Here is a 22853-nt window from a genome sequence, read left to right as displayed (position 1 = left end):
GCTCAAGAGAGGATTCAGGCTGGCTCAGTCAGAGTCCTTCCTCTGGGGAAGCATGTGCTGGAGGAGGACGTTTGGTCGCTGTTCCTAATTGCCCATCTCTGGGCAATTCTGAATCATGCTTGGAAATTGGCAAAGACCCATTGCTAGATGCTCAGCTCATGTGAAATGCCTTCAACACAGTGTGCTGCTTTGTCAGCCAGCAAGGGCTAAACCTCTTTGACGCTGCTGAACACGAAGCATGACCTTTTGGCACACCTTGCCAAAACCACTAGCAAGAGAAACACTGCACAATGACAAAATATTCCTGGTCTTTCCTTCCTGTAGGAAGCGGGCATTTCATTATGCTCTTCCCTTTTGAGGCAACTACAATAGTGGTTCCTCATCTGAACATCTCGGCAAGCTTGGTGACTTTGGTTGAAGCTGCATGTTTACACCAGCTGAGAATCTGGCCCAGTGTACATGTGTGCATGTGTGACTAATTTGATGACCAAACCACAAAGAAGGGTAAAATTAAAAAGATGTTCGGAAGGTGACCATCCATGAACAATCTCTATGTTTTTGTTCAGCAAATTGGCCTTCAGATCTCATGAAACTGCCTATGTATCTGGCAGATCATGCTTCTGGGTGAAATGGGCAAACTTCCAAAGAAGTCTTTCTCTTCCTGAGGGTTTGGACCAGTGAGAAACAGGAAATTTGGAGAGGAGAATGAAAAGCAATTTAAGATTTAAAAAAAAATGACTGAAGTTTTTTTTCATGAGCATCCACAAGAAAGGAGGGCTGAGTTAGCAATCCTGATTTTTAGCCACTCACACACACATGCACACACATGCTGAAGGTCTGCTGAATTCCCGCCTTGCCTCAACTCACTTTGGAGCAAACAGGGTGGGCCCCTCTTTGCTGTTAAATCTGGAAGAACAAAAATGTCACACATTCTGATAACCGCATTTTCCATCCTAAAATTGCACTGGTTTCTGGCTTGCTACTGGGGCTCAGGTCAGGGAAAAGAGAAGTCAGTTCTCTGCCTGCATTCAGCAGCTGCGAGCTGTTAGTCCTGCCCACCCCAGAGGAGTGTAGTTTTGATAACAAGTGATATCGCCCTTGGGAAGAACATGCCCCAAGTGATTGGTTGTACCGAGCTGCCCACGCTGTGTGCTAAGCTTCATGAACAGGCAGCTATGTGTCCCAAGGGCTGCATGTATGTTACCAGACCGACTTTAAAAGGAAAGAGCAAACCAAACCAAAGCAGTGACGGTGATGCCCAGGGTGGCTTGTACCCTTGCAGGAAGATGGCACTGTACAATCCCCGCTAGACTCTTGCTCTACTGGGTGAGACTCTCCTCCTCCTTGGCTGCCAATGGTCTGCAAGAGGCGAAAGGACCGTGCGCTGCTGTGCAACCCTTCCTTGCAAACTCTCAGTATCTCTGTTGTTCGGCAGGTAGCAAGGCCCGCAGGTCTGGATAGCCCTGCCTACATTACACCAGGGAGGCTTAGATCACTGAGTATATGTATGTGATCAACAGCTGGCCACATTGGTGGCTCACTTTTTTTTCCCATATAACTTAACCTCTTGTTCCACAGAACAGAGAAACTGTATGGAAACCCTTGGCATCCGATGCGTGGCCTGATATTCTTTTGCCCACTAAATGCTCTCCAGGAACCTTTTTCATCCTTTTTGCTTCTTCTCCTCCTCCTCCTCTCTTTACATCACTGTCTCTCTTTCTTCTTCAACAAGTACTGTGGGTCTGTCTCCGTCATAAAGCCCAGAGCCGTTCAGGTACTCCTCATCTTTGTTGTACTGCTCTGGTCCAGAAGAAGGCATGGAGTTTTCAGAAATTGAGCCATTTTTTACATAACCTGGCAAATTCCGGTGTCCATTGAGGGTCCCTGGTATGAGTCTTGTATTGAGGTGGAGGGCAAGTGCACCTCTCGTGGCTACATTTGTGATGCTGGTGTGGGAAACCATTGGTCCATAACTGTAGGTTGTGCTCCCACTTCGTGCTTTCCTTTTAAAGTCAAGTGCTAACGTCCATCTGCTCCATGACTTCTTTATTTCTGCTTGGACCTGAAAAAAGTGAGAGACAAGAGAGCGGAAAAAAAGATGAGTGGGAGGAAAGAAGTGCAGAGAGTCATCAGAAGGAAGTAGTATCCATAGACAAAATGGGTGAGGAACCTTCCGGAGAACGAAATTGGAAGGAACAGTAAATATATGTTAGATCCTGACAAATGCCCTGATGAAAACTCTGAAGGCTTCACAGGATAAATTTAGGAAAGAGAAAGTTAAGATGAGATCTATTTCCCATATGGCATGGATTTCATCTTGGGTTTATGTTTAAGGGCCTAAGCAACCTATCTGTAATTGCATTTCCCCTTAAAATAAGCATCTATAAAGTTAGGTCAAATCAGGCTTATGCTGGGCCATGAAAGTAGCTCTACTCTTTCCCAGTATGCTTGTGCTGACCATCTAGTTTTTTAGTTTTCAAACATAGAGAGAATTAAAATAAACAGACACAGCTTGGGAGCTGTCTGAAAACTAAAGCATGTCACTCTTGAAATTAAAAAAAAAAAGTCAACAAAGCTTACACAAACAAAAGAGTTTGCTGATTAGGCAGCTACTCTATTAACCCACTTTTCTTCTTGCCACAGGTCAGAAATTAAGCAGCACTTAGCAGCACTTGGGCTGGGAAAAAAAAAGACAACTTTTTTTTCCTTTTTCCTGTAGCTACTTCCAGTAGCTCCTTTAAGGGTCACAGATTGTCCTGGATGTCTCGTATGACCAAAAATGAGCATGTGAACTTTCTGCATGGACCGACAGATCTTTTGAGGAGTGCAAAACAGGGTTGCTTCTCTGGAATAAGTGGGGTTACACTGATGTGCATCCACCTAACCATCATGATTTGAAATGAATCTAACAAAGAAAGGAAATAATGAAGAAGCTGATGACTCTTACCTCTCCGTTGCAAAAACAGTATATGATGGCAACAAAAAATCCCTGGAAGGAAGCAGAAACAACACATTAATATTAATCTTGCTGCATCTGAGTATCTCTTTCCTGATGCTGTTGCCCAGCATCCCTGTGTTCCCGTGAAATTAACAACATTTATAATATGCTGAATATAATATGAGTAAGAAACCTCTCGTTGTTCAGTAGCGCATGAGAGACACATGAACATAGCCTTGCACATGAACATAGCCCTGCAGACTATCACAGAATCACAGAATGGTTGAGGTTGGAAGGGACCTCTGCAGATCATCTAGTCCAACCCCCCTGCTCAAGCAGGGTCACCTAGAGCATGTTGCACAGGATTGCGTCCAGGCGGGTTTGGAATATCTCCAGAAAAGGAGACTCCACCACCTCTCTGGGCAACCTGTTCCAGTGCTCTGTCACCCTCACAGTGAAAAAGTATTTCCTCATGTTCAGATGGAAGTGTCTGTGTTTCAGTTTGTGCCCGTTGCCTCGCGTCCTGTCGCTGGGCACCACTGAAAAGAGTCTGGCCCCATCCTCTTGACACCCTCCATTTAGATATTTGTATACATTAAGAAGATCCCCTCTCAGCCTTCTCTTCTCCAGGCTAAACAGTCCCAGCTCTCTCAGTCTTTCCTCATAAGAGAGATGCTCCAGTCCCCTAATCATCTTTGTAGCCCTTCGCTGGACTTGCTCCAGTAGTGCCACATCCCTCTTGTACTGGGGAGCCCAGAACTGGACCCAGCACTCCAGATGTGGCCTCACCAGGGCTGAAGAGAAGGGGAAGATCACCTCCCTCGACCTGCTGGCAACACTCTTTCTGATGCACCCCAGGATACCATTGGCCTTCTTGGCCACAAGGGCACATTGCTGGCTCATGGTCAGCCTGCAGGCCACCAGCACTCCCAGGTCCTTGTCGGCAGAGCTGCTTTCCAGCAGGTCGACCCCCAACCTGTACTGCTGCATGGGGTTATTCCTATCTACAAAGTGGATAGATTATATAAGTCTTCTGGGTCATGGCTTAGCTAAAATATCTGTTTGCCCCCCACTCTCCTGCTGAACTTTTGCAAAGGTTCTGAGACAGTAAATGGGTGCCTGGGAAGGTGGTGGGTTTATGAACGATGTCAATGAACATTTCCAATGGTTTACATGTAGGTGATTCTGCTGTAGGACTGGAAGATAGAAGACGGCCCTGATGGGACTCTTCCAGCCCTGGTTGCAACTGGGGCAGCCTGCACACAGGGCAGAACTGGCTGAGTGGAACCAGCAAGAGAATTCAGATGTGAGCAAACCATCCATATCTTTCTGCTGGGCAATATTTTAACGAGATTTTGGTGTGGTAACCCATTATTTTATTCCATTGGCACCCAACAGGAATTGCTGAAGCATGTGAATGCAAGTTTGGATCCACACCTCCCTTACAGTTTCTCTAAACTTTCATCAGGCCAATCCCACTGTCTGCCTTTCATCATCCATGCCAGGCATCCACAGTGATAGGTAGTGAGCCAAAAGTTAACCTCTCAGGGAAGGGTGTGCAGTGACTATAAAGCACAGCTTGTAGTGAGGTGCTAATTTTTCCTGCAGTGTCTTCTATAGGACCAGTCCTGGAACTGAATCTGCATTATGCCCAAACCCAGAACTGAGGGATCTATTCACAGGACTGAAACAGAACTTGGGACAAGCAAGTAGCAAGCTGATTTAAAACAGCATGTCTCTGTGGAGCTCTACCAGCTTAACTCTAACCTTAATCTAAAGGGAATTTATGGGGCAAGTTATCTTTCAACAGGAACATTTTTTGTTGGACACACTGACCCTTTTTTATCTTGTGTTTTGCAAATGTAAAACATGCTCGATGCTAAAATAGTGTCAAATCACCTTGTGAATGAAATCTGACATACTGCAAAAACAACTCTGCTTCCAAAGAGAACACCTTGCACTCTAATTCCCCTCTTTTCTGCATTGAAATTCTCACAGTTTGCCCCCCTAATTTAACAGTTACAATACCTGGAAAGAGTTGAACAGCATTTCATAGTGCATTTGAACTTGCCAAAGAATCCCTGACACATCTGTGTATGGCATAGCCATGAAAACAATATAGTGAACGCCAAACAGAGGCATAAGGACGAGGGTAGATTTCAGCAGCTTCCTGTAGGAACAAGGAAAGGGAGAGAAAGACAAAGTTAGGGGATGGAGCGAACCTCCCTGTCTGGTGGGTCCACCTCACACCTCACACCTCACATATCCACCCCGTCTGGGCCTGGATATCTTACACTTGCACAGGCTGTGTGTCCACCCACAATTTCAAGCTGTCGAACCTCTTGTGGCACAGGAACCGATGTGGCCCATTCCCCAATATATGCTAGTCTAACCCTCTCCAGAGTTAGAGCAGCGATAGGTCACTGGTCTTATGGGGCATTCAGGGTTTCAATAACCCCTGGAAAGCCCCTGTATGGAGGAGCAGCTCCATCTCGACATAAGACGACAGCAGGGCACGGAGGACACGTACAATGCAGCCCCCAGTCCTTGGCTGAGTTTGCCCCTGAGGGAACCCGCCTTGCCTGGAAGTGAGCTAATTGAAGAATTAAACCCTCTGCCAAGAGTTACAGCCAGTTACCAAGTGCAGGCAACTATTGGGAAGGGTGGACAGCACTAGCAGAAAGACCTGGTACCTCCTCTCTCCAGCAACTGGCAACCACCAAAGGAATTAAAAACATTAAAAGGAGCAGGGCTCATCCAAACCATAATTAATATCAAACTTGAGCCAGAGAGAAATAAATAAATAGACAAATCAGAGCTCTGACATGGCAGTTTAAAAAAAAAACAAAACAGAGAGGTGTTTTCCAGCCAAATCCAATTCCTGCTTCAAATGAAACTTTTTGTGTTTGGAGAGCGAGATGGTAGCAATGAGCTCATGGCTGGCAGACGAGCTCATTCTGCCCTCCCCCCCGTCAAGCTTGGTGCTGATCGGTCCAGCTTGAGAGACTGTGAGAAGCCTGAGGAGCTCTCATGAAGCTGAAGTGTCTTAACAATCTACTTTTTCTGTCCAGTTTTGACTATGCTACAAATATCCTAAGTTATCAAGGGAGAAGAGCTGGCAGAACAAAGGAAAACAGAACAAATGAGGAAATGCCAGATCTCCTGTGAAGAGTCAGGAATCTTTTTTCATTTCAGCAAAAGCACTGAAATACTAGCTGAAGGGCAGGTTTAACAAATAGACTGAGTTTTACAAAGCACGGGGGGAAATAAATGAATTGGTCAAGGTTTAGGGGCTTCAACAGTATAAGCGTGGCTTTTATTTTTGCACTGCTGGTTCAAAGCTGGCAATGATGAAAAATCTCTAGGGTGAATGAACATTTGGGCACAGCAGTTCACACAGGCCCCAGCTCAAGAAAGGGTCCAACTGCTGTCTGAGCACAGCTCGTGGGTGACAAACAGGCAGGGGGCACTTGAGGAGACAAGGTCAGAGTGGAGGATTTTAACAAGGTGGCACAAGACTGGGAACAGCAGAGGATGCTGGGCTTGCATCTCCCATTTCATAGTCCTACCCATCAGTCCAGGCTGCCTTTTGCTGCTCCACAGTGGAAAGCTCTCCTTTAGGTGCAGAGATTGATCTTTTGCGTACCACCAATGCTGGTACGCAGAAGAGGGGTCACATCCAAACTGGCCTAAGGGACAGAAGTCCTCTCTTAAACCTGTGAGGCGGGTCTCCTGTGTTGGGTTTGGAAGGTTGGGGGAGTGTGTGTTACACTGCTGCTGATTCACTCTGGGTTATCGGACATGGAAGGTGGATTCTTCTCACTTCATTTTAGGTGTCTAAAGCCATCTCCAACTGAACCAGTCACCCTGGGCTTCCTCTGTAGTCAGTGGGGAGAAACAGGGATTTTGATGTCTCCCAGAAAAGTGGGAAGGGAATGTGACTCACCTGTACTGTTGTCTTGAATCACACCTCCCTGCATTTGTCTCCCGTAGCTTGGTTGCTAGGACTCTGATAATATTGATAAAAAGAATAAAATTTACCTGGAAGAGGGGGAAAAAAAACAACAAAGAAAGGATAACTCTTAAAAAAGATCCCAGCCGATGCTAAAGTCATCCAGTCAGTTCTTTCCCCCTTGACAAGATGAGTCAAGGGGCTGTAGCATGCGGTCACCTTCTGATCCCACAGTGTGTCTAGCTCCTCCTGGGAGAGCTTCTGCTGTGGGAGTGATGATATCCCTTAGGAAAGACTCAGTGTTTCACTAGATCAGGACAGGTATGTACAACCTGAACGACTTTTAGCCTGCTCTTGTGCAAGGGAGATAGGGAAGGATTCTTTCTTTTTTCTGTTCCGGAGGCCCCATCCTGCCCTGTCTTGCTGTAGCATTTGTCATGTTGTAAGCAAAACCTACGTAACCATTTACAGGGAAATTTAGTCAGACATCCCACAAAATGGCCCCAGCTTCTCATAAGAAGCATATTACCCCTGCATTTCAGAGACACTTGATGTTGCAATGAGCTGGTAATGGGTGAATTTCATTCTTATGTCATTCTCAGCAGTAGTTCATGTGAGAGAGGTAAATTCTGGAAAGGGTAGAATCAGTCTAAACTGAAAATCAGCCTGGAAACAACCACCCTTTCAACCTAGCAGATAAATCCCTCCAAGCTTGTGTCAAAGCATACTGGCAGGACAGAAGAGGAGGGCTGGGGCAGTGTGGACTTTCTCTGCCTTTGCTGAAATCACTGTTTGCCATAAGGACCATGGTAGTCTTTGCCTGCTCAGCACCTTTCAGCAACATTTAAAAGCAAACTGAGAGAGGCAGAAGGGAAGGGCTTTCTCTGAAAAAAGTGTGGTCATCCCAAATGAAAATACCTTCACATGAGCTAGCCAGCCTGGGCTCCCTTTTGCAAGAGGTTAGGTGAGTTGAGTCCCTTACCAAGAAATGCTGCAAGATAGGAAGAGATTGAAAGAAGACAGGGAGGTGGGTGAGCAGACTCCTAACTGGATATTATCACAGTATATAAGACAGTGGTTGCCAAGCATTTTGAGGTGTGGACCACAGCCAGCCCTCAGCATTTTTCACATCATCTTTGCCACCAGGTTTAAAACTCCCTAGAGTGATATGAACCATTTTCATGGCCTCATGAACCTCCAGCGACCTCTGGAACTTAGTCTGGGGTCCAGGGAGCACAGTGAAATTGGGTTATAATTGCAGGGACAGAGAGGCAGAAAAACTATCTGCTTCCTATCTAGCAAGCCACTTCTGTGGACACATCCTGTGTCTGGCTGCTGAAAAGAGCTGACCCAGTCCTACAAGGACATGCCCGTGGTGACCCTTGGCAGCGCAATGTAACAGTGACCTCTCATAGTTATACTGCCGCTTAACAGGGATGAAAACCAGGGAGACTTCTGAGGGATACCTGGCCCCTTGGAGGTCCTTGGAGACTGGTTTCACTGGCGTCAAGATTACACCTGCAGAGGTCCCATACAAACCCATTGGTGGAGACATGGTGAGGTCCCATGCAGAAGCATCAGTGGAATTGCCTGTCCTGGGCAGAACCACATTGTTGGGCTAATGCTGATGCCTATGGGCTTCTCTGGAGGCCTGCGGCTGTCATTTGACTTCCCAGGTGCCAGTATAGCAGCATTTGAAGGAAACAAAGTACCATGCCACACACAGGCTCATAGTTTTATGCCAGAAGGGAACATTGTGAACCTCTAGTGTGATCTCCTGCAAAACACGCTCCATGAGACCTCCTTGTATTCATTTTCATTTGAGCTACTGGAGATTTGGATTTCAGTATTTCCATGACGGAGATCCTACCACAACCATTGGTAAGTTGTTCCAATGGTTAGTTATCCTCACTGTTAAAACAAGTAGTTCCCTGAGCAGCTGAATGAACATGGCCTGGTTTGCTATGGCTTTGTCTTCTGTGGTTGGGTTCTTTCTCTTTTAATGAGGTGCAAGTTCATTTGGAACAGCTCACCCCTGTGTAAAAAGGGGTAAGTTTGCACTACACCCTTTTCCTCAAAGGGGCATTAGTAGAACTTCTCGCCTGTATCTGTTTGACTGTTTTCATGAGGTTTGTGGGAATTTAACATCTATGCAACCCCAACACCTCAGTTACATTTAGCTGGAATTTACTCACTGGCACAAAAGTTACAAGGGAGGGATGGATAGAGCAACAGGCAAGGAAGCCCACAGCCTGGGGGCATATAATTCATTTTCATTGGAAACCAATCTGAAAGAAAATGCAGGCTTTGTTTCGCATATGAGCTTTTCTAGCTTCAAAGTTTCAGCAACAGGATCTTGTTCTGCATTTGTCAGCTAAATTGAAGATGTCCAACCTTATCACAGTCAGGAGGGAAACTCCCCTGACTTTTCCTAAGCATGTGCTAGGTTTTAAAAGTCCAGACAACCGAATGACATCAAGTTAGCAGTAGAGTGGAGGGATTTTAAACCCCTCAGACTTCAAATTCTCTGCAAACACATCCAGAAAATGCATAATTTCATCCAGTAACACATGACCAGCCAATATGGGAATTGAAAAGGCAGCCAAGTGAACAATATGAACCCACAGAAATTAAACAGAAACAACCCACAGAATAATTTTGCATGATAAATAGCTGCATTTGCAAATAGTCAGGGTACAGGCACAGCAGAGCCTCATGGAGAAACATTATTTTTACAAGGACAAGCCTCAATTGAGCTCTTTCTCCTCTGCTAATTGGGCTTTAAATTAAATGCAATGGGGTTGCTGGCATTCATCTATTTGAACTATATGAACTTTCTCTTCTATCTTACTACTTCATTTCCAATGACCATGATGTGGGCTTGGTGATTTGTTTCTTCCAAGGTGCAGATGTAATTGCTAGAGCCAGGTGGAGAATTTCCATCAAAATGAAATTTTGATGAAGAAAAAAGAATCCGCAAAGTCCAAAGCAGCTCACCTAATTGCACATGACAGCACATTCACCTCAGAACCTTTCCTGCTGTTTATAGGCAAATGGTCTGGTTTTCTTCTCACCCACACTGATCATCTTCCAAGGCCTCCTGATTTGCAAGTCAGAACAAGGTTTATACGGCCTGATGCAAAACTCTCTAAATGCTATAGAAAGATTCTTATTGACTCCACTCAGCTGTTCATGGGTGGATGTGTAAAGGGACTAAGACATGTGGGTGTGGAAAAGCTCTTTCACATGCACTCATGTAGCCATCAGAAGATGGAGTAAGGGAAAATCATAGAGAAAAAACAGAGGGAGGAAAGAGGATAGTTAACGAAAACTCTTAACAGGTTCCCTAGCTAATTGGGACCCTGCTCAACCAAGCATATAACCGCCCACTGAATTCCCCTTACACATATGTATAACGACCTCCCCAGCTTGTGAGAGGTCATTCCTCCATCTGAATAATGTCACTTATATCCTTTTTGCCCCTTCTCACTCCTGTATGTGGGCTGAACTGATTTTCCATCAGTGCTCGTCATCATGCCTGACATTGGATCCATGGGTCATGGCTGAGATGGTCTAACTTTCATCTTTGAAAAGCTGCCTTTGAGGTATATCAGACTTTTACCAGCCCAGGAAGGTGAGTCTGAAATGATCTGATGACACTGAAGCCTCCCCGGGGGAAAAGGTTTGGTCTTGTTACAGAGCCCCAATTCTAATGCTTCCAACTGGAGATGCCTCATAGGAACATGTCGTGACCCCTGAAGATTTTCCTTACCACGTGGGATAGCAATACTGGCTTGAATGTTTGTTTCATTAACAGTGTTAGGGTTTTATCTTGTGACATCTCCCTTTCCTAAGCAAAACTTGATGTTGCTCATAACCCCCCTGGCTGTGTACAGCTGTCAAACTTACAGGCAATGCAAATATAAAGTCTCTAAACTGCAGGTACCCAGACTCCACACTATTAAGGCAGGACCTGTGTTAGCAGGGTAATCAGAGCAAGGCAGCCCTGCTCCACTCTCTGCGCTGAGCCCGGACAGACCAAAGTCACTGCCTCTCACCCATTGCAATGAGCCAGTACTCACCACGATAGCTGCCAGGATGGGCACCTGAATAATCCATTTTAAATTGCCAGCACTCAAGTCCCAACACCTGAGAAGAGATTGACATCCCATCAGGAAGTCATTGGTTACACAGGGAAACAGACTCAGTGTCCTGTTTGCCAAACCCAACCCAGAAAGATGGATTCTTCCAAGGCCTGGTGCGTTGGAAGGGCCTAGCTCTAATTCTGCCTTCAGTCAGCACAGCTTCAAAGTAGCCCTCCTCCTGTTGTCTTACCATTCCCAACTGAAATCCATGTTAAACGCATTTAGAGTTGTATTCTCCAGATTTCAAGCATCTTCCCTTTCTGCAGTCATGAAGACTTGTCCCTTCTAGGCAGGAACACACCCTTTTCTGCTCCAGCTGATCTGGTAGCAGGGTGATTATATGACCTCTTCATGGTCCTTCCAGGTATATGTATTTTAGGATCCTTTATAACTCCAGCCTATGCTTGGGTCACTTACAGAACAATGTGTTGGAAGATATGAGGCTTACAGAAGTCTCTAAGCCCCGAGTCCAGAGGGGGCTGGAAGGGTTTTCTTGGGGAGGTATTGGTATAGGCTTGCCCTGCACTTAATTCCTCCCCAGGATCTACTTTTGGAGCCACGCTGCTGAGCTAGAAGGACTTCTGTCTTGAACTGCTCTGGTCATTTTTTTCTCATGCTTCGTCTACGTAATATGAAAACAGTTTAGTTAAATCCACGATCATCCTTGTGTGTGGACATGTTTACCTTGAACTTACTGCCCAGCAGAATACTTTGACTACTGAGTTATTGCTCAGCAGTTGAGCAGCTATGGGGGCACCCTTTGTCCCTTTGCATATGTCATTTTGAGCTGACTTAAAGGGGGTTTCAGCATACAGCTTATATTTGCAAGTGGGCTGGGCCAGGTGTGGGTACATTGCCAGATAGGGCTCAGCAATAGTGAGATATCCTATAAAGATGCAGTAACACATCTGTCCAAGGTCATCTCACCAGAAAAAGCTGCAATGAAAGTAGTCAGGTGTTTGGGAAAACAAGAGAAGCCATGCTGGGTTTTGCTGAATTGGCCTTATGTTACCCCTTGGAATAAGCCAGGGGAGATTTGCATGGGAACCAGTCCTGTCCAAATACACGGCAGTGACATGCATGGTTGTGTATTTTTACATTCAGTTACTGTATTTCTTTCAACCCTGCTCTCACAGTGAGACCCAGCCATGCCCCAAAGTAGTCTTTATCATCTCTATATCTTCAGCCCTTATCCTCTGCTCCCAACAGCAGCGAGGACAGGAAAGGGTGAACTGTTGGTGGCCATGGATGTTCATCTACAGTCATCTGGCTGCTGAGAATGGGCTGAACATTGCTTCCTCCCAGGCATTTCCAACAGTTACTGAATAAGGTCACTCAGTGTTAATTACTCAGTTTGAATTCTCTCCAACCACAGGGAGAGAAGAGTGCCACAGGCCTTTCTTTATCTGAGCCAACCAGCGCCCACATGGCAGCTGCAGTTTTCATGCTATGGGCCAAATTCTGCCCAGGCAGCTATTCAAGGAAGGTGAGAGACAGAAGCAGAGAAACTACTGGTGCTGACTGAAAGGCTCTACAAGGATGAACATTTGCCAACGCAGATGCGTCATCCTTTAATGGTTGGGCTACTAGTTTCTTCCAAGCCCAGAACCGCAACTCCATTTGGAAAACAGTCTCCTTCCTAGGCAAAGCCGTTTGAAATGTTGCCTGGGGAACCCCACGCTCTTTCTGGGAGACTATTGGCAGATGAATGCCGTTGTGGGGTCAAGCCTGGGCTGTGCTTTATTGGAGGCAAATGTGATTGTATTGGAGAGTGAAAATTGGGTGCTATGGATGCTTCATTCACCATAACATGAAAACATGAGGTCATCAGGGTGGCTGTACTGGGCCAGACCAATGAACCAGCTAGTGCAGTATCTTGCTTCAGGCAGTAGCCAGAAAGTGATGTCTAGAGAGGAACAGGCAAGCAGGCAGTAATATTTTTACTGAGTATTCTTCCAACTATCTGCAGTTCAGGAGAACTTTCTGAGCCAGAACATTGCCTTAGTATTTAATACTTCTGGAGGAATTTATCATCAAAGATTTTGTACAAATGCTTTTTAAACCCAAGCGCATGTTGGAGTCCACTACATCCTGCAGCCAGGTGTTTGTGGTTGCTCTACTTGGCCAATGACGAACCACTTTCTTTTGACCATGCTGTCTCCCAGCTTCATGTAATGCTTTCTAGATCAACTACTGGAAGAGGCTGTGAACAAGCGATCTGTATCCATGCTGTGCAGACCATTTAGGATTTTATGGACCTCCGTCCTGTCCCAGCCTAGCTATGAACCTGTGATATGGTGCCTATGCTGGTGGCATGAAAGTGCTGTAGTTTTACTCCTACCACCCCTATGGATATCCAAGGGATGCTGATATATCAGCTGCAGGTGTTCACCTCTGTCAAATTCTGTAAAATGAAAGGAAAGCCAGGAAAGCTGCATCCACCCTATCCCTCTCTGCCACACACATCTCATAGGTTTGCTAACTTCATAGCAGAAGTGGCTTCTGGCCTTGCCTTGTTCCTTTTTTCCTTTCTGTTCACCCACAAAGTCACCTGTGCTAAAAGCCCCACAAAGGCATCACATGCGAAAGGGAAAAAAGAAAACCTGACTGAGACTTACTCTGTGTCGGCTAGAGTGGCTCTCACGCTGGCCCACGCTGTAACAAATACAGCAGGGAGTCCTGCAAAGAAATAGAAATCAAACTGAGTGAGTAAGCTGGGGCTGGAGGGCTCCGTTCTGCACAAACCCAAGTGGAGATGGCTAGCGGAAGGCTGGAAGACAGAGTTTTTAAATATTTAAGCGTGATGGACTTTGGTCTTGCATCTCTTCAGTAATCCAAGCATAGTAAACTAAGCAGTGGCAGGAACCGTATTCTGAGGCCAAATGGCATGGCTTGGACATATCCACCCTACTAAACTCTCCCAGCTTTCAAAACAGAGCAGCCTGTTTTCCCAAGCTGTCTACCAGGAGTGGGTCTGGCTCATGCTACCTTATGAATCATGCTTAGGAACTGTATAGGAGATGCCCAGCTGGCCTGGACCTGAAGTGCATGGTGGACTTGACAGAATAAATCAGTGGGTTCCTGTGCCTGTGCCCTTGCTTTGGGGCTGCTTTATGTATGAGTGGAGACATAGCCTGTAGGATCTAAACTTGGGCCAGCAATCCCTGCTCTAGCCAGCAGGACCAACTTGAAGCAGAAATGGGTATCATGCAGCATGTCATTCCCAAGATATTTGTTCCCTTCCACTGACTTTGAGGGAAGATGGATGTGGAGTCAGGCTTGGACTGGTATCTCCCAGAGCAGGGACTTGAGTACACCAGCAAGTCATGTTCAGAATCCAGAATGCTTGGTGGCAGCTATACTAGCAACGAAACAGGGTCTGGGCATGGCTTTGGCAACTTCTGATGATCACATGCTACTAACTGCTAGTCAGGTCCTAACACAGTTTTGGACCAGGCCAGCTGTCACCATCCCAGACATCTCTGGGCAAGGTTCAGGCCATCCTTTTTTGGGGAGAAGAGAGAGGATGGAGAAATAGTTCAGCTGTATAGTTGTGAGCTGTGCTATGCCAGCTGGTTTGAAGACTACAGAATGAATCTTGACTCATTCAGTTTACAGGAAAAGATGTGTCGTTTAGGGCAAGCTCACCTATGGACTAACTTAATTGTACTACTATAAGAATTGCACTACACTATGTGCTATGGATTCAGCAGATGTCCAACATGGGGAACCATGGTAGTGCCTGACAGATAATTTGACCAGGGCAATAAACGGTAGCAATGAGATGAAGGAGGAAATTTTGGAGGGTGAAGCTGATGGCCAAAGATTTTGGTATAAAAGGTCAGGGACCCTTTTATTGGTTCTAATTCTCCTCAAGACTTTCTTGACCCAATTCTGATCTTCTCAGGCTGGATGGATTAAAGAAAGAGAGACTTGCTGCATAAAAGAAAATTGGTGGAATTCAGGGTCATACTTGCAAATTAATTTAGCCCATGATTCACTCCTGAATGAACCATCCTCATTTCAGCACAGTTAACATTGGGCATCATCTTTTCCCTGTAAAAAGTAACAGAGCTGCCAATATCCAAATGGAATCTTTTATTTATTTTTTTAGGGTCCAGTTCTGCTTTATTTGTACAACTGAGTCCCCTACTGGCTTCCCTTAAAAGGTAGGATCAAATCCACAGTAGCTTCCACAAATTCGAGAAGAATAGCCCCTTTCAGGTAAAAAAAAAAATTAAAAAATAAATAAAGGCGACATTTATCACTGGTGACTGTAAATATGCTGTTCACAGTCTAAGCTCATTGGAGCTCGGCATGCATAAGCACACGCTTAACTTTCAGCATGCACTTAAGTCTCATTAGAGTGCTTAAAGGCTTTCCTGACCACGGGCGCTTTCCTGAGCTGGGGTGTGGAGCAGGGACGCCTGTCTCACATACACGTGGACAACGGGGCCGTTATCTTGGTTGGAACCTTTAAACGCCACGGTAATATAAGAAAGCATAAATAATTAAACACAGAGCCTCTCTCAAGACCAGCGGAGCACCACTGCCTACAAAGATACATTTATAAGGAATGTATCCTGCTGCACAATCCCATGTGATGGCTGGCATTAGAAAGAAAATACTTAACCTATTGCACTGGAAACTTGTGAGCGTGTTGGAGCAATGAGGGGGAACGCGATGATTTGTTGTAATGTTCGCTCTCTATTTCCTCCTCAGTGTTAATCACCCATCTATGAAAAATTCGTGCAAGGTCTGAACTACCGGCTGAATTAGCAAAGGCTTAAACTAGTGTAACTTTGCTGATATCGTTGGTGATATTCCAGTTTATACCAGACGAGAAACTGGCCTTATTCAGAGGCTCAGATGTCTGCCTGCCTGGCTGTGAGATGGTGGATGTTCACTCACTCTTGTGGAGCTCTAATTTTGGAAAACTGACTGTCTCAGAGATTTGTGCACGTTTGACACATACTTGTTCATCCCTAGCCTGTTCTGGACCTCAGAAAAGTTACTGTTCTCATTCCTGCCAATCCTGTGCTGTGTTCAAGGTTCCTAGCAACATTAAAATATACAGGACAAAATGCTTATGTCTGAGAAGCCCTATGTGTAGATTTATTGTGCCCTGTGCACTGCTGCCTCGCTCCATTCAGGCAAGTTTAGGAAAAGGCTCCTTGACATTTTCTGCAAAACGCGCAGAGTGGTTCCTGGCACCAGTTTTATTGCTACATTTGTCTTTCTGCATCTCCAACATCATTTTTTTTTTATACTGTGGACAATTGTAAATATTCTTAAATTTACAAGAAGTGGTATGATTCCTCCCCCTCCCTTTCCTTTGCCCCATTCTTAGACTATCTCTAAGTCAATATAACATGCACAGTTTGGGCTGTCAGGTAATTTCCAGCGTTGACTCCTTCCTTCTCATTCTGGTAAGCTAGTCTTTAAACTTGAAGAATATGTAGGCTTAGCTTTGCCTCCAGCATCCCTTTTAATTTTGTATGGTGAGCACTGACTTTTCAGTGTCCCCATGCGAAAGCTGTGGGTTTTGATGCCCTGAGATAGGCAATTCCTCGTGCTGAACACTCACAGTGCCCACTAACGGGAGAGCCATCAACCAGGACATCACCACTGAGATCCTCAAAGTTAGAAATCTAAAGATGCCCACGAAGGAAAGAAGATACCCAGGAGGATGCAGCTCTGCAAGCAGAAAAGTCACATGTGATTAAATGCATCTGGCCAATGTGCTAAGGCATGCGAGTATCCAAAAAGCTCGTGATCTCCTGGGCAGCTGTGCGCATGGATGCAGGCGCAGATGGATGCATGCAGGTGCCCCCGCTGTGTGTATGTACCCTGCATGCACGGCCAGCGTGACACGGGCAGATCCCCGCCGGGCGGCGATGCCGTCAGTGACTTCTACAGAATCCACATTGTATGCGCTGTGCATTTCCAGTTAATACACACAGTGTGTACAATGCAGGTGCTATAAAGTCAGGAGTCTCCGCAGCAGCCGGGAAAGGTGCAAACCTCTCAAGCTAGGCAACGTCTTTTGACCTCCCCAACCTCCTGCTCTCCTCTTTCGCCTTTCTTGTGCAGAGATAAGTAACAGCCAAGAAAATGCGTGTAGCAAGCACATCGTGCATGTGTCTCCAACACTTGGAAAAGTGGCTTTCATGCATGTGTCAAAGCTATGAGTTACAGAGGCGGTTGCAAAGCTACTGCTAGGAGAAGAAAACTTACAAATAAAGCCCTTACATAGGTCTGGAAAAATCTAGTCTCAGTTCCCCGCTACTTAAAAACCTCTCTGAGCAACAATGAAAGTGTTTTTCAACCTCTCTGTGTCACAACTTCCTCTCATCAAATGGGGCTAATGACACTTTCTTACGCCTCTTGCCTCGTCAGCTATGAATACTTTGAGTCAAGGCTGGTTTCTGCTTAGATAAAGATCCAGGGCTTACCATCATGGGCTTCTGAACCTGGGAGGAACCTTGCTACACACCTCTAGCAATAAGACACATTGATCTCGGGTCTCCCTGCAACACTCATTTCTACATAGTTGAAAGCCAATGCTGTCCAACTGGGGGGAATTAATGTGGTGTGAAGGAAAAATGCCACTGGAATCAGCTTGGGTTTTCTAGCTATTGGTCATGCTTCTTAGACTTCCTTCATAAAACAGCTGCAGGGAACCTGACGTTTGCTGGGGAATTTATTGTTGCCCATAATATGATTTTTTAATTTTGTTAGGTGCTTTCCATCATCAGTGAATCCCTCATGACTACCAGGGTGCCGTGGACTTTCATGGAGCTGTGCTCGGTTGTGCCAATGAGAACGTGGACTGAAAAGGCTCGACCGAAATCTTTGGGTCCATCATCAAGGAGTAACTAGGTGCTCTGTTTTTCTCAACAGCCTGTAAATAAGTTGTTGTAGGGTGATTTTTGCTCCCCCTGCCTTGGAAATTTCCAGGCAGGATAAATCCTCAGCTGTTTATTGTTACACAAGGAAGAGATCCCAGCTTTTGGGGCAAACATGTCTTTTCTGTACCTATGTGGAATGTCATAATTATTTATCACTGACTCCATGTCATTCATTGCTGTGGTATGGGCAGGATCCAGTGCCCGCTGCAGGGAACTGGAGTTTTTCCACCGACTCCAGTGGGTCTTGGATTGGCTTACCCTTTCCTGTTCCCAAAAGCTATCAAAGCAGTACGTCTGTGCGGGTGCGTGTGTGTACATTATCATGCTAATCAAAACAAAGCAAAAACAAATGCAACTGGAGGGATCGTATGTTCTCATTCCAAAGGAATTTAAATTAAGCAGCCTCAGACTTTTGGAAGCACACAGATGATTGGTGTTGTGACAGGTGTGACTTTAGCTTTGTGGTTGCCCTGATAAAATGATTATATTTTGGCGGTGGTTGGAAGAATTAATGAAAGGAACCCATGCCTGTTAGACTATTTTCCTCTGGCTGCATAATGAGCAGCATCAAGTTGATTTTTCTTGCTAAACATCAGGCATTATTTTTCAACTGCTTCTCTCTCTTCCAGAATTTGCTCAAGGGAATTACTTCTTTAAGTCCGCTCTGTACAATTTAATGCCGTTCTCCGGGAAGCAAATTTTTCCTAGTGTGAAGGCTTTGAAGAGGATTTTTTGGGTTTTGTTTTTGTGGCTTTTATTTTACTTTTCTTAAGAGATGACATTTAAAGTCCTCCCTGTCTCACAGCAGCTGGGGTAAGAAATGCCTTGCCTCCAAAGGATCTCTCTTGATTCATTTATTTTTCTGAAAACCTACTGTCTGGCAGGGATTCAGCTTTATCAGTGCTGAGAGATGGGTGCCCATTTTGGGACTCATGTTACGCCTTTATCATGTGGCAGCACCAGCAGTTCGTGGCCTATGCACCAGCTGAAGAGGGGAGCAGTAACAGAGGGCATTTGGCTTTTGGGTCCCTTCTCCCCCGTAAGCACAGTGGGGAATGAGGGAGGCTGGAGAGAGCCGTCCTGCTGGCTGTACTGCCCTGGACTAGTGAATCACTTGCATGTGTTCACAAAGGAAAAAAAATAAAATCCTTCATACGCTCAGATTTGCACTACCTCACCAGTCCGGAGTGTCGCTGTTAGAGACACCAGCTACAGACGACGGCAAAGCAAAATGGTCGCTTACTATATATTTCCTGGAGTCTTGCCTAATACTCTTTCATGCAATATGTCTTGCATTTCTTTCTAAGCTATGCCCACACACTCTTCCCAACCTGTGAGTACCCAGGCCCTGATTCTCCAAATCTTTGATTACGTCATGGTTCACTCAACACCCAAGAGTTCAGGTTTTCTTCCAGAAGAAATCAACTCCTGGAACAGGGATGGGATGGTACACATATTAGTCTTGTTCTGAAACCCAGTCAGGATGTGGCTAGGTGCATTTTGGACCTGGGAGCTGGGAAGTGATCCTGGGCCATCCAGTTTAGATGTAACCACAGGCACCTCTAAAGCAGCTTTCCTGCTGTAAGCTCCTGTGTGGACTTACACCCTGTTATTCTTAGTTATGTCCTTGAGGATCATCTAATGTTTCCTGTTCTCCCTTATAATCCACACGCTTTAGACAACTGTGGGTAGCTGTTTTATTGTCCTCAGACTACCAGCGCCTCATTACTCCTTGCAAGCCAAAGCTAATGCCAGAAGTGAACAAAAAGCACATTCTCTTCTGAAATGCCTGTGTTTACAATGCCTTCCCCTAATGAGCAACCCCTCTGCACCCACATCCCTCCCCCTTCTCCTCACTCCAGGAAAAGATGCCTGGATTAAAAGAAGGAAAAAAAAAATGGCTTCCCCACAAATTGTAGGTTTCTACTGGTGCTCCAACACTCATGAAACCTCAGGATCTTTTTAAAGCAATGGAGATCAGATGTAGGAAACCAGAGCTTGGGCCTGGCATGGGGAGCAGATGCTCGCAGCCTCACACAACTTTCCAACCGCTCCACCCCAGCACAAGTTTCCCAGTGGGATCCCAGCTCAGCTGTGAAACCAGGTCCCTCTTGCCCTTAAAGGTAAGGTCTCACAGGATAAAAGTTTCACTTTATAAAGGTTTCACAGGAGCGCTCGCCTGTCCTTGCAAGAGCTGCTGTGTCCCAGATGTTGTCCCTGCCCCTGTTCCCCCCTCTATATTTACGTGCATGTACTATCTGCTTCAAAACTACCCGCAACAGGCTTCCTACAGGTCAGCAGTAAGGAGCGACCATGACTTACCCCAGCCAAATAACGTGAATCCCCAAAGATACTTCTTCTCTGAGAAAAATGCCATGAAGATGAGGCTGTGGAGATAGAGCCCTTCCACCAGAATCCAGTAGTAATTGGTTGCCAGGAAGTAGAGGAAAAAGGTAACCGCTACTTTGCAGCCCACCTGCAATGACCACAGGAAGACAGGGTTATGTTAGAAACATGGTGTGAAATTCTTGTTCCATCTAAAGTCTTGATATTTGCCAAGAAGAACTGGAAAACAAGATGGACAAGGGGAAAAAAATGAGAAAACTTTGTTGAAGGACTTTTACATGGGGGGAAAAATCAGTTCAAGCATAGAAGAGACACACAATTTGGAAGAAAGTTGCCCCTAGCCTGACATCATGTCTCCAACAGCAGGTGACTGGGGAGGTGCAGGAGGACCTTGACTGTGACTCAACGCTCCCCTGCCCTTCCAGCAGAGGGGTAGTGAAGATACATCCCTGTTCCAACGTTTCTCATCCCAAATAGAAAAGAAAGGCTGCAAAGTGAGGGTATCATGTGGGGTTAATTGGCACAAAAGGATACGTAATGCCATATCCTGTCAATGTGGGATGGATCCTGCTAGCGCAGACTCTGATTCAACAGAAACCTGTGACTGCCAAACACATCCTACAGCAGCAGCACGTCTCTGTGTTGCCCCTTACTTTAGAGAAATATGAAATTAACACTGTAGATCTTAAAATAACCTACAGAAAATGTCAGTGATATTTGTCTTGTAAATAAAATTTTTTATTCTGCCCAGCTTTTATGCTAATACTTCACCAGTCAAAATAAATATACATATATTATACATACCTATTAATACAAACATATATGTGTGTATATATATATTATGGATATATATATATGTATATATGCACACACATATTTTCTTCTACAGACCAAGAAGTGAGACAAAATAGAAAGAAGATGATTTTAAAAAAGCCCATCATTTCTGTACTCGCAAAAAATCACTGACTACCCACACACATGGAGCGGCAGGCAATAATTGCAAAGCTCCCACTTCACTTGGAAACAAATGAAATACATTAATTGTCGCCTTCATTGCTTGTTTGCCTTTCAACTCAGCAGAATGGGAAATGCTATTTAATTGCTAATATTCAAAGAATGCCATATATTATCCCACTTATTCCTTATAATAAGTCCAGCCCAAGGAAAAACAGAAAACAATGCAGTAAAACATGTTGTGTTCTTTTCAAAAAAGGAGTGTTTTGAAGTACGCTGAGTGCTCCAGCCAAAGACTTGCCAAAATAATGAAATGGGTCTCTGAAACAGGAGGGAAACATGAAAGCAGAGTTGCATTTTGGGGGACTTGGACACACAGTGGGACATTTTGCACGTGCTGACTTTATGCTAAGATATGACCCCTCTCATTCCTAACCTGAAATGACCTTTGGGGATGCCACCAAGCAGAACTTATCTGGCCAAGAAGGGGGGAAGGTGTCTACATAGTAGAAGGTGATCCCAGTTGGCTATTTCCAGAGTGGGGTCCTAAACTGGTGTAAACTGGTACAGCTTGCCAAATTAATTGCTCAGTGCCATGACAACTGCTTGTAGAGGATAAGTTATGGCATGTCTACCTTAAGACAGCTGTGATATTACTTCCACTCTACAAAAAACAGATACCAGAGGTACTGGTGGCCAGATCCCTGGCAGTCCTGGTAGTAGGGCAAGCTGTGAAAGACACATGAGCCTATGAATAAGTACACAGACAGAAAGTTTGTGCTGCATGCTGCATTGCCATAGGCACGTTGCTGGTTCCACTAGGGTGTCAGAGCTGGCTCAGATTTTTCTGTGCCTTGGAGGTAACCTTGATCTTAGAGTCTAAAATTTTCAGGGTAGAGGTGTTCCCTTCTTCTCTGTCTGTGCAGCATCCGATAATATGTGGATGGCAAACCATCATATCTGGGATCCTCCATGGGAAATCTGTGATGAAACCAATGACAAGAGAGGCAGACAGTTTCAGCAGGTGGGAATGGCTTTCAAACCTGAGTCTGGGCCTCATTCCCACAAACTCATGGTCAATGCACACACCTCCATCTGAGCTTTCCATGCAGTGAAGATGATCATGTACTTCTGGAGTCAAGGTCACCTAATCTAACCTCAGTTTTTACTTTAGGATATGGAGAGTCATGCCATTGACTCGACTGGCTGTGTTGACTAGATCTCTGCTGACCACAGAGGGAACCTGAGGTGACTAGATTGAATGGAGATGTCTCCCTTGTAGAAATCTGCTTTTGTTCAGATGAACCTTATCCTTTCTGTTCTTAGTACAAATTCCTCCATCGTCCCTTCTAAAATGACTTTCACCAAAGACGAGGGAGAGAAAACATAACAAGAGCAATCAGCTGTGGCTTGCTGCAAAATTACAGTGAGGCAAGATGTCTACTGCTGGCCTCCTTCGCAAGCTACCTCTGCTCCAACTCTGAAGTCAGGGCCAAGTGTCTTCCAAGCAACGTTGAGCCAAGGCTTTGCCGTGTCTGGAGCAGCAGTCTGGTGGCACAGATGTTGTAGCACATTAATACCTCCATGGTTTGTACGGAGAGGGGCCC

The 22853-nt window shown here is 45.3% G+C and overlaps 1 protein-coding gene across 1 annotated transcript in view; it reads right to left on the bottom strand.

Moving 5' to 3' along the window:
- Positions 1 to 1627: 1627 nt before the first annotated feature.
- The window catches only part of PTH1R (parathyroid hormone 1 receptor), a 130906-nt gene continuing 109680 nt past the window's right edge, over positions 1628 to 22853 (bottom strand). The window contains exons 7-13 of the mRNA XM_067292553.1: positions 20269 to 20422; positions 13654 to 13714; positions 10973 to 11039; positions 6885 to 6979; positions 4967 to 5108; positions 2948 to 2989; positions 1628 to 2062 (exon numbers count right to left, since the gene is read on the bottom strand). Coding sequence (XP_067148654.1) covers positions 1700 to 2062; positions 2948 to 2989; positions 4967 to 5108; positions 6885 to 6979; positions 10973 to 11039; positions 13654 to 13714; positions 20269 to 20422 — 924 coding nt within the window. The 3' untranslated portion in view covers positions 1628 to 1699. The remainder of the gene's footprint in view (positions 2063 to 2947; positions 2990 to 4966; positions 5109 to 6884; positions 6980 to 10972; positions 11040 to 13653; positions 13715 to 20268; positions 20423 to 22853) is intronic.

This window comes from Apteryx mantelli, chromosome 2 (genome assembly GCF_036417845.1).
Source record: "Apteryx mantelli isolate bAptMan1 chromosome 2, bAptMan1.hap1, whole genome shotgun sequence".
In the NCBI taxonomy this organism is placed as follows: domain Eukaryota; kingdom Metazoa; phylum Chordata; class Aves; order Apterygiformes; family Apterygidae; genus Apteryx; species Apteryx mantelli.
The sequence above is the reverse complement of the archived record's forward strand: the minus strand, read 5'-3'. Positions and strand labels throughout refer to the sequence as shown.